This window comes from Carlito syrichta, unplaced genomic scaffold (genome assembly GCF_000164805.1).
Source record: "Carlito syrichta isolate Samal-C Ts95f unplaced genomic scaffold, Tarsius_syrichta-2.0.1 Scaffold305771, whole genome shotgun sequence".
Taxonomy (NCBI): domain Eukaryota; kingdom Metazoa; phylum Chordata; class Mammalia; order Primates; family Tarsiidae; genus Carlito; species Carlito syrichta.
Window position 1 is genome coordinate 107,443 of NW_007249867.1, and position 12,277 is coordinate 119,719.

At 35.2% G+C, this 12,277-nt stretch overlaps 1 protein-coding gene across 1 annotated transcript in view; it reads right to left on the reverse strand.

Annotated features, from left to right (window-relative positions):
• Nucleotides 1-12,277, reverse strand: part of CWF19L2 (CWF19 like 2, cell cycle control (S. pombe)) — a 97,008-nt gene that overhangs the window by 1,213 nt on the left and 83,518 nt on the right. The window contains exons 15-17 of the mRNA XM_008062628.1: nucleotides 9,391-9,546; nucleotides 5,685-5,765; nucleotides 2,294-2,395 (exon numbers count right to left, since the gene is read on the reverse strand). Of these exons, the coding sequence (XP_008060819.1) occupies nucleotides 2,294-2,395; nucleotides 5,685-5,765; nucleotides 9,391-9,546 (339 nt within the window). The remainder of the gene's footprint in view (nucleotides 1-2,293; nucleotides 2,396-5,684; nucleotides 5,766-9,390; nucleotides 9,547-12,277) is intronic.

Genomic DNA, 12,277 nt, shown 5'->3' on the forward strand with positions numbered 1-12,277 from the left:
GAATTAAAAATTATAAATCGCCTTCACTGAAAGTGTCATATTCTCAAGCCCTGAAAGGAATGGCTTTTTGGTTATCTGCTTATTATTCCAGATTATTTTCTTCATGATCCTCCTTTTGTGTTGTTAGCTATAGAAATGAATCAAATTTATGCATGTGGGTATCTGTGTACAGAAGGTGATGTAGGATACCTGTAATATTTAGAGGGAGGGTAGTATGGTAATAAAGGAAAAAACTGGATTAAAGGCCAAGCTCTATATATTCAGTCTAGCTCTGTGTGGTGAAATCCTGGACAAATCACATAATCTCCCAGATATAGGTTCTTCCTCTTACTTGGGGACCTAACCTGCACAAGCAAATGCCATATGTCAATAACTACCATATGGCTATCTGTCCTCAGAGAGCTTAGAATAGAATATGGAGCTGTAGTGGGAGCCAGAATAATAATCCAGACATACAGTGGACTGTCTTACAGAATCTATAATAAGGTAAATGCCAAAGCAGAACATTTGGAGATTCAAAAAAAATAATAAATTCTACTTGTTGGACAAATCAGGAGAAGCTTCATGGAAAAGGGACTCTCCAGTCATCAGGAAAGAGAAATAAAATGGCCAACAAAGATAGTAGGCAAGAGAAATGGGGCAAATTTGAAATGGGGCAAATTTGGATTCAGTTCAAGAACTTCTCACCCTTGGTCCAAGTAAGCAATGTAGTTTAAAAAGGCCTAGCTTACAAGAGTTGACCTGAAATTGTCTACCAAATCTCAAGCTTTGTCTTATGTCCACCATACAGGATTGATCCTTCTCTGCCACCCAAGTAGCCATAATGAAAAATGTTCATTCCAACCATCTCTTCTTGCGCTTTGAACAACTGCCTGGGTGGCAGGCTGAAGGGAGTTCTGGAGCCCACAGGCTATTTTCTTGAAAAGCAAATTTTGAGAAAAATGGTTCAGAGACACAGTGCTGACTGGGGAAACATTCCTTTTAACTTTAAGACAGTATCATATAAACCATAATGCATGCATTTTATGTGAAAGGAGGGCAATCTTCCAACTAAGTCTCCATAACAAAAAAAAGGGATATTTTACTTCCTTTTCACTAGAACCAACTTAAAAAAATAATAAACTGAGCCTTATAGAGTCTTCAGTTATAAAGCTCTACTGAATAACAACAGGATTTTTCTAAGAGGTGAAAAAATTATCTCTAGTTAACTCTGAAAAGAAATTCAGAAAATGTATCAAACATATTTCTGTAATATATTGCAACAGTTTAAAGATGCAGATAACTTTGGGCCTCCGGTTACCCCATCAAGGACAACAGCATAAAAAGTTTTGAATCAAACCTCTAGAGATAAGATTCCTCTTGACACATCCCTGTTCATTGCTGAAGATGGTCACATGCAGGAGAGGAAAGTGGGAAGAACCAGGAAGCAGGGTGTAGGGTGTGGAGGTGGGAACCCCAAGCAGAGCTCATCAAGGTGCTTCTTATTTAGAGGAACTGGCCACACAAGGATGGAAATGAGCAGAAAGGCCTGAGCTACACTAGATTAAAAGGGCACTTCTAGAGCTATTATTGCCCAGATTTCTTTTGACTGTTTCAGTTACTGCATTAATTTCATTTCAGTATCTGACACTAACTTACACACTTTCCCAGATACTCTGTAGACCTGTAACGTAAAGACTATACTCCTAGAAGGCAATGTGTGATAATGGAAAGGACATCCTAGCAATCAAAAGATCTGTACTCAGAAACGATCAGTATAAAATGAGTCCATGCCTTCCTTAACTATGAATGACGAGGTGAGACACATTGTTATCTGGTTCAACCACCACCATATGCACCCCTGGTTATGTCACTTATTAACACAAGACCCTGGGCAAGTTATATAATCTCTCTGTAATTCAGTTTCTTTACCTGTAAAATGAAAGTCACAACAATATCTACATAATAGAATTATTGTGAGCATTAACTGAGTGATTAGAGCAGTAGCTAGCACACTGTAAGGCCTTAACACGTGCTGGCAATTACCATCATTCTCAGCACAAGGCTGGCTGACTCCAAAAACAAAGTGTAGTCACTATTGGCACTGTCAATAAATGCTTGGTTCCAAAGTGACAGTCCTGCTTTTGTTATAAATATTCTGGGATATTTTTATTAATAGCTGCTAGGTTCTCTATCTAAAAATTGGGTGTAACAGTACTTACCAACCTCACAGTGTATTGTGCCCAAAGTTCTGACTTCCCTTCAAAAGAAAAAAGTTACCAATGCTGGAATCTTATCAAATTTGTGAGCATACCTTTCCAAAATAATGAGGGAATTTGTGTTGATCTTCAATGACATGGGCAAACCCTCCATGGAGGCCAAAATCCACAGAGAAGTAAGGTAAGCCTCTGGGTACCTAAACAAACAGACAAATCATCCATGAAATACAAATGTAATCAGACAGGTATGCTTAATCCCGCTTCTTCCTATCTGGTATATCAGAGATCTGGTATATCATGGCGAATATATAAATGAATTTCCAATTCTAGAGATACTTTAGCAATGACCTAACTTTCTAACCAAAAGACTTCATTTTGGTCACCTTTCTTCATCACATCTAGCAATCATGGTCAAAACCAGTTATCTTTCTGTCTTTGGGGAAAATCGAGGTGGGGTACTTTTTTTCTTTTTACATATACAAGAAAGAATAAGGATATGCTTTCTTATATTTTACTCACAGTGCAGAACAGGAAGAGGGTCCTGGCCACATACTTAAAGTTTTTTTACACTATCTCTGAATCTTTACTACTATATATTTATCAAAGATAAATTATACAATCATAATTCTTTATTTGCTGGTACAATAGGTACAGCAATACTTAGTTTACCAACCTTATTTCAAAATATCTCCAAGATTAAATCTCTATAATTCTCTTCTCCTTCTTCCTCCTTCCCTTGTTCCCTCTTTCTCTACATACACAAAATATTTTAGACAATATCTTAACCAAAAAGGTATAATTTCTTGCTTTCTTTATCAATTAAGATCTTGTGTCTTTGCAAGCTTTTCTTCAAAGCCCCAAGTGTGTCACTCGAAATTATCTAAATAGGTCAATTCATAGTAACATTTCTCCCCTTTGTCCCCTTATATAATCAGCATTTACTCAGCTGGGCACTGAATCATGTATTTCTACTTAACTGTACAAATTTATTCTGTCAAGAAGATATGACTTGGAAGGGCACAGTAGGGTATGGTAGAAAGAGAGTGGTCATCCTGAAATATTATATAGCATTTAAAATTAGGACTTATAAAAAGATGTTCATGTTATAGAAAAACCACCAGTAAAAAAATACTAGTTTTTAAAATAGTATATAGCATGAAATGCAGAGAAACAAGTTTTGATTTTTTGGCGTTTGTTTTTGTATCTTTCCACATTTTTAATATGATGATCATGCTATGACCTTGACAATTAGGAAAAAGTAAAGTAAAAAAGAGACAAGCAAGGCTCTAATTGCAGCTCTGATTCTTGTAAATGTGTGACCTCACAAGTTATTTAACATCTCTGAGTCTCACGAGAAAGATGAAGAGTTCAGAGGTTTGCTGTGAGGATCAAATAGGACAATGTACATAACGTTTCTGGCCCAATTCTTGGCACAAAGAAGATTATTCAGATACAAAATATTATTCCTTTCATTCTATCTCCCATACACGGAAGCTCTGTGCAAAACTGGTGGACAAAGAAAAAAAGGACAGAAGGCTGCATGAGAATATCTTTGCCAACTGAACTACATCAGCAAGTATGAACCATGAATCTGGCTAAAAGGATGTTATGCTAAAGAGGACAGTATTTTGAAAGAGAGAAATACTTGAGGAAGAAATCTGTATCGCCAGTACCAATGCCTTTTGTATCTGAGACTATATGAAGTCACAGTAGATGGAGGATGAGTCGGATGACCTCTTGAGGTCCCTCTTAGCTTTAAGATTCTATAATTATGTGGTTGGAATTGTGAAAACTTTAGTGCAAGAATAGTTCCAAAGGAGGTCACTTTTTAGGTTAATAAGCTTGTATTTTCAGATATAAGACTATGTGACGTCTTTGTAAAGGCAACTGTTGCTATCTCTAAAATGCTTTCAAGTAGAATACATAATTGCCATTCTTAGAAGGATCTATGTGTTTCTTATATTCCACATTGATTTAATTAAACTATTAAGACCTCCGGGTCACTTAATTCAGGTGTTAAAAAATAAATAAATAAGAGGTGTTAATTAACCTGTAAGAAAATGTATGTATGATGCACAAAATGAGGAATATTACATTTCTTTTAAATTTTCTATTTTGAAATATTTTCAACTGCCATTAAGATCACATTCTGCAAGAATACTTAATGGCATGGGAAATTATTATATGAGAAGAAACCTACACACAAAAGATGTATGTACACTACATACTTTTTTCTAAAGGCTCAAAAGTAAGAAAAATAAATAAGACATTTACGGTTTCTTTTTTGTTTTTTAATATGCTGCCTGGCCCAATTCACCAGCAAGGGATAAGAAAATGATGGTAAACCGTGTTCTACCTCTGAATTAAAACTATGTATCTTCAATAATGCAATTAAATTTGAATATTCTCACTGGGATATAATAAGTATAATAAGAAATACTATCGGTCACATGACACGTATCAGGACTGTGGCTTTCCAAAAAAAGAAATGGAGGAGAAATATTCCAGTGACATTTAGAAGAGGTTGGCAAGCATTTTCCATAAAAGAGCCACACAATTCAATATTTTAAGCTTTGAGTTTCATATAATCTCTACTGAGACTACTCAACTCGGTCCTTGTAGCATGAAAGTAGACATAAGCAATCCACAAACAAATGAGTGTGGGTGCGTTCCAATAAAACTTCATTTACACAAAAAGAAGGAAGACCGGATTTAGGGTGCAGGTTTGAGCTGCCAACCCCAGCACCCCAATATAAACTCCATAAAGGCAGGGATCTTTTGTTTTGTTCCACTAGGTACAAAAATCACCTAGAAAAGTAACTGGCAAATAGCAGGCACTCAACAAATATTTGTAGAATAAATTCTTTTTTGAATAGAAAAACCAGAAGGAACCATAATCTCTATTCCATTTAATTTGCAATCCTTGAAAAGAGAAATCATTACAGAGGTATTCAACTTATATGTAACTTGCACCTAAAAGCTGACCTGCAAATCAGGGTTAAACAATGAAATGTAAATAGGCAAGTCTCCAAAAGAACTCAATCTACTCAATTACTGTTCTATGGGAACATAACAGTGAATCTTTGTATAAGAAAAGGAAAATGAGTTACAAATTCAAAAGAGAACTTCTGAGAAAATTTTTCTCTCAGTATAATTCCAATAACAAGAAAGCTCCTCTCACCATTTGCTGCACAGGGGTTGAAAGCTCATCAGAGGAGCTCTCAAGACAGATTCTATTGGCTGCCATCGCCAGTTATAGGGACTAAAATGGCAGAAGGTGGAGGTCAGGAAGAAACATTCATCTGAACAAATAAAACCATGCCAGAAATTAGTATTTTTTAGACCAGGTAGGAGAAAAATGTGGAATTAGGTACTTTGCCTTTAGTTCCTCAGTCATTTGGTCTCTTTCTCAATTAAGATGTGGAAATTAACAAAAATCCTGTACACTAAAGTAATTTCTCATATTAGAAAAAAATTGATACTCACAGACTTTCTGATATCTTTTGAAGAGAGATCAATCAACTTCTTGTTCATGGACCACTCTTCATCAGATTCCATTATGGCTTTCTAAGAAATAACCATTTGTTAAATGAAAAAATAATACATAAGAAAATACAAAAAAGTTTATAACAGAGAAATACAGTTAATTAATCATGGGGTATGGTATACATGATAGGCCATTATCCTGACTAGATTAAGGCCTTAATTTTACTTATTTAAAATTGAAACTTCTTGAATTTTTAAAGTCTTACCTTTAGCCAAAGATAGCATTCTTTTACTCATTCTTAACTCTTGTACTAACTTCAGCTCAACTTTACGTGACAATCCTTAATAAGACTGAGCAATTTAATATTGAAGATAATTTGTGAACATAAAGTTCACAAACTCCTCACCGCCTTCAGAGATCTACTAAAATAAATTCATCTAGCTTTACTACTCTTCTTCCAAATATCAACAGAGTAATTTATCTGCTTTCTGGCAACCAAGAACTTGAACTATTTCTGCTCATAACAAAGAAGTAAAACTGCAGGAAAAAAACTACTCTAGAAAATAAAGCTGATTTTTTTTAAATGCAGGAGACACCTTATACTTCTAACAGTTTATTCCAAGTTGATAATAACTTAACTTTGCATACAACTCTACACTTTATTCTCCCCTCACACACATTTTATGTTTTTGATGTCAGAATTTATACAACTACAATTTGTCAATTTGTAATTTAAAGAATAAAAAATTTTTAAATGCAAGGAGAAAATAAATATAAATGAAATTATAAGACTTTTTGCTAAGCAATATGACTACTATTTATGGCAAAAAAAAATAATAATGGAAAGAAAGGCCAGGGTGCTGAATATAAAGCACCTCAATTTTTTTTGCAGTATTGTTATTTATGAAGCAAATTTTAAAGACAAAATCAATATTTAAATATGTACAATTTAAATGTATCAGACATAGTGCTGTTTCCTATTTTAAAAGTATGGGTATACAATGTGATGAATACTCCATATTCAATAATTAATATTAATTAATATAATTATAATTAATGATTAACAATATTAGTAATATTTAATGATTATTTATCATAAAATGTTTAGTGTAGAAAAGTGATATACCATTTTAAAAGATGACATTTCTACAACCCCACAGAAGCAACAGTAGCTACGTTATACTGGGCAATGCATCTCAAATGCTAGTCACAATCACTAAGACACAACCACCTACTGAGAAAGTACAAGCGCGCACACACACACACACACACACACACACACACACACACACACACACTGAAAAACTCAGATCTGGAAACAACAATACAGAAATTCATATAGAAACAAAAAAGAGCACAAATAGTCAAAACATTCCTCAGCAAAAGGAACAAAGTAGGAGGTATCACACTTACAAACTTTAAACTTTATTACAAGGCTATAGTAACCAAAACAGCCTTGTATTGGTACAAGAATAGGCGCACTGATCAATGGAACAAGACAGAGATGACAGAAGCAAAACAAGGACTCTCAACCAACTCACCTTCAACAAAGTCACCAATAACAAGCACTAGAAAAAAGGAGACCACATTTAGCAAACGGTGCTGGGAAAACTGGCTGACCACATGTAGAAGAATGAAACTGGACCCCTACCTATCACCACATACAAAAATCAACTCTAAATGGATTAAAGACTAAACATAAAATGTCAAACTATAGGAATCCTAGAAGAAGACAAAGGAGGCACCCTTCTGCACATAGGAGAAGGCAACAAATTATTGACCAAGTCCCCAAAAGCGAATGCCATAAAAGCTGAGATATGCAGCTAGGACCTCATCAAACTGATAAGCTTTTTGCACAGCAAAAGAAACTAACAGAGAGTAAAGAGGCAACCCACAGAATGGGGGAAAATATTTGCAAATGATGCATCTGACAAAGTTCTAACATCCAGGATCTACAAGGAACTCAAAAGAAGTAAAAGGAAAAAAAAGCAAAGAACCCCATTAAAAAGTGGGCAAAGGAAATGAATAGACACTTCTGCTCAGCCTCACTAGTCATCAGAAAAAAGCAAATCAAAATTACAAAGAGATACCACCTATTTCTGGTAAGGATAGCTATCATTAACACATAAAAAAAAAAAAAGCAGATGCTGGCATGGGTGCGGAGAAAAGGGAACATTTCTACATCGTTGGTGGGAGTGCAAGCTAGTTCAAACTCCATGGAAAGCAGTGTGACGATTTTTAAAATTATTAAAAATAGGCCTTCCATACGATCCAGCAATCCCGCTCTTGATAATATAATCAGAGGAACATAAATCATTCTACAAAAAAGACTTCTGCACATGCATGTTTGTTGCTGCACTATTCACAATAGCAAAACCATGGAACCAACCCTACTGCCCACCAAAAGTGGACTGGATAAAGAAGATTTGTACATATACACGATGGAGTATTATGCAATCATAAAGAAGAACAAAACCATGTGCTTAGCAGCAAATTGGACAGAACTGGACACCATCAAACTAAGTGATCTATCACAGAAACAAAGAACTGAATACCCCTTTTTCTCACTCATAAGTGGGCCCTGAACATTAGTCACATTAACATAAGGAAGGGATCAGCAGTCACTGGGTACTGCTAGGGGAGGGATGGAGGGTAGAAGGTGGGAGCATGTGACAACACAGAAGTACTTGGTCCATTACCAGTGGGAGTAAAGGTCAGTTAGAAGCCTAAATTTCATCCGCATTCAGCCTACTTATGTAGTTAATTCCCACTTGTACCTACATCTCTATAGTAAAATAAAATGACTGCTCAAAAACATATAATAATCTCTTTCTCAACTAAATTTGGCTAACATAGGACTGGCATGGACCTGGAATGTGGCTTTACTCTCTTGTACTTTAATAGAATAATTCTTCACATCAAATAATCAAATTATCTTTGAAGATTTCTAGAGAGAAAATAGATTTTTACCAACTCATAAACCTTTCATTGGAACTTATAGTTCATATTGATAAATTTTGGCATCCTATACTATCTACAGTTTTCATATGCTTCTTATATCAGTTCACAAAACATTATCTTCCTTTCTCTTTAGATATGCTAATATTTCATATACAGTTCTACATTTACATTTGTATTGCAATGGGATCAATATCAAACACATACAATTTACTAAATCTGCTTGAATACTGTAAATGGCACATAGTTGGTTACATACTCTAGTCATTATTATATGTCCAAACATGCATATAGGTAGAAGAAATTTTTCTCTTGACAGCATGATGAAACACTAAATACTAAAACTTACAGTAATAACTTGTCTCAGCAATTGTAATCTGTACTGCTTGTAGGTTATTATCTTTGACTTTATTATATTTCAATAATCAGTTTCCTAGAGTTATAACTATAATTTTGACTTGAAAGTACTTCAAAATAAAACCCTGATCTCATTTGAGAAATGGGAAATTAAAATAAAAATTATAAGTTACCATTTAACAGCACAGTCATACTGCTAAACAAGCATGCTTTTAAAAGGTCCAAATCAAAAATTTCTTTAGAGAAAAATGTATATAGCAGAATATTTTGTGCTTGGCTTCATATCTTTATATGTTATATAGAAAAAAATCATTAATAAAGACAACTGTATTCATAAAACAGCATTATAGCAAAAAAATAAGTGTGCATGCAAAGACTATCTATAAATACCTTAAAATAGATGGGAGCCATATCACCCACTTCCCTTGGGAGAGGAATACACTCATAGACCATGTGATACTGTTTCTTCATGCTCATATTAGTTTCTAAAAAGATGCAGTCCAATCCTTTATCTTCAAACATCTTTACCAATGATTTTCTGAACATCTAAAGAAAGAAGATGAACTAGATAAATAAAACACAGGAGATTCAAAATAAAGCATTTACAAGAGATTTGAAATATGAAAGTAATAAAAAGTACAATGAATCCCTTTAAAATGAGAAATAAATAAAATAAGTGGTAATGTCTGAACTCTTCAATGTTACCTTATAGTTATGTAACTTTCTAAATTCACCATATAATTTCATATATTTAAGCAATGATTTTTTAAAACTGAAACCCACACTCTGTATATATTAGAAATAGTTCCAGTAAACTAAAATGAGAAAAGGAGGACATAAAAATCAAATTTAGGTGATACAATATGCAGAACTGACAGTAAAATCATAGGAAAACAGCTATAAGCCAAAAAAAAAAAAAGGATACTCAGAGCAGATGGGCATCCTTAAATTCAGAAACAGAAAAGAGAATTCACCTCCAAGTGTTTCCCTGTGGTCATAGCACCTTTGTTTGTTGGTTCTGCCGAACCCTTCACTTGTAACCTTGTATATTCACATAGCACTCTGTTTTCATATATGATGCTGTCCTATCAAGCGTATTAAAGCCAAATACACTAAAGTTGAAAAGTAAAAGGGTTTTCTTTTCCCAGAGAGCTAATCATTACTATATCATCCCTTCTATATATGTGTGTGTATGTATGTATTTCACACTCCTAGGCCTGAGGGACAGTTGCATGCATTCACCTGACACCACTGGTAGTACAGGATGGAGCTAGGGGTTGAAAAAGGCCAGCTCTCTCCACACTACCATGTCCAAGTGTGAACCTCCAATGTGTGTGAGAATTCTAAATTCAAAGTTGGCCTCATAAGGTATCATATAAGCATATTTGTCTAAGTAGAAAGACATATTTGATTTAGATTTGTCAGCCTGATTTATAATACTTTAATTAAACTTTTTTTACTTTGAGGTAATTATAGATCACATGCAGTTAAATAAATAATACAGAAAGATACTATTTACCCTTTACTCAGTTTCCTCCAATGGTAACATCTTAAAACGATAGTACAGTACCACAACCAGGATATTGACTAAGATACAGTCAAGATTCAGAACAATTCCAACACCACTCATAAAGATTTCTCCTGTGGCCAGGCTTGGTGGCTCAGCCTGTAACCTTAGCGCTTTGGGAGGCCGAGGTGAGTGGATTACCTGAGCCCGCGGGTTTGAGACCCACCCAGGCAACTTGGCGAGGACTCATCTCTACAATAAATAAATAAATAAATCAGCAGGGCATGGTAGCGCACGCCTGTAATTCCAGCTACTCAGAAGGCTGAGGCGGAAGTATCGCCAGAGCCCAGCAGGTTGAGGCTGCGGTGGCCAGGAGCGTGCCACTACACTCCAGTCTGGGCGACGGAGTGAGACTCCAACTCAAAAAAGAAAAAAAGATTTCTCTTGTTACTCTTTTATTTTTTCTTCTTCTTCTACTTTTTCCAGAAACAGGGTCTGGCTGTGTTGCCCAGACTTAAGTCCAGTGGCTAGTCACAGACATGATCACAGTGTACTACAGTCTTATATTATTCCTATACTCCTTGTACTCCTGGGCTCAGCCTCCTGAATAGCTGAGACTAGAGGTGCACATCACTGTGCCTGACTCCAGTCACAATCTAATAGTCACTATCACTCCGCACCTTAGGCACTTCCCATACCCTCCCCTCCTCTGCCTTAGCCCCTTGCAACCACCAATGTGTTCTGCATTTCCTTAATTTTGAAAAAGAAATGAACATTTCAGATTCCCTCCTCATCAACAGAACACCACAGGATTATCCTCTGGAAAAAGCTAAATAATAATAATAATAACTGAGCTGGAAAACCAGACACAGTTGGGAGGCTACAGTCTGAAAACAGGTGTTATAGGAAATATTAATTAATGTTCTTAAATGTTCAAAACTCTGTCACCCCTAGCCCTTTTCCCCCACTCAGCTTCCAGAAATTGGCAATCAGACATCAATGGCTGAGGTAGAAAGCGGAAAAAAGTCTTTTCTGGAGGGTCTGATTAGTCCTAAGAAAAAGACCTAAAGGTAACACTAGCTGTTTCTCAATGAAATGGCCCTGACACATCACACCATAGTGAAGGTCCCTGTACATAAACGTCAACAGCCGACCTCCCTTCCCAACCCATCAATTTGGGATATTTTTTAAATGGGCCTACAGAGTCTGACTATAGCCTATGTTCAAGCAAATCTGTCAAACTGATAAGAATAGATGCAAAAGGAACTATGTTTCACTATACATTTAACAAAACTAACAATTTGGATCATAATATAGTTTATACTCTGCTGAAACTATATTAAACAGAAAGCCTGAAATTAAAATTAAATATTACCAATTAATGGTAATTAAAAAAAAAAAACACTTGAAAGAAGCGGCTCCTGAATTTGCAGACAACATTTTGTACTAAGTCAAATCACTTTTAATATATCTAACGTAAGAGGTGAATAATCAAAAGGTTATTCACCAGGGTAGAATTAAAGTTGCAGTTGTACATATTTGAAAGTAAAACAGCAACAACAACAAACTGTACTTCTTTGAACTAGGGTTAAGATATTTCTTTAGTTCACTATCCTATTCACATTTATAACTAACAATTTTTTCTTTTACCACACAAAAGGAGCTATATGCCATTATTTGCATACAACAATTTGGCTTTTCCTCCCTTTCCCAATTTTCCATAAGCATTTGGCTTAGAAAATCTGCTAAACTATAATATAGCCTGTACTA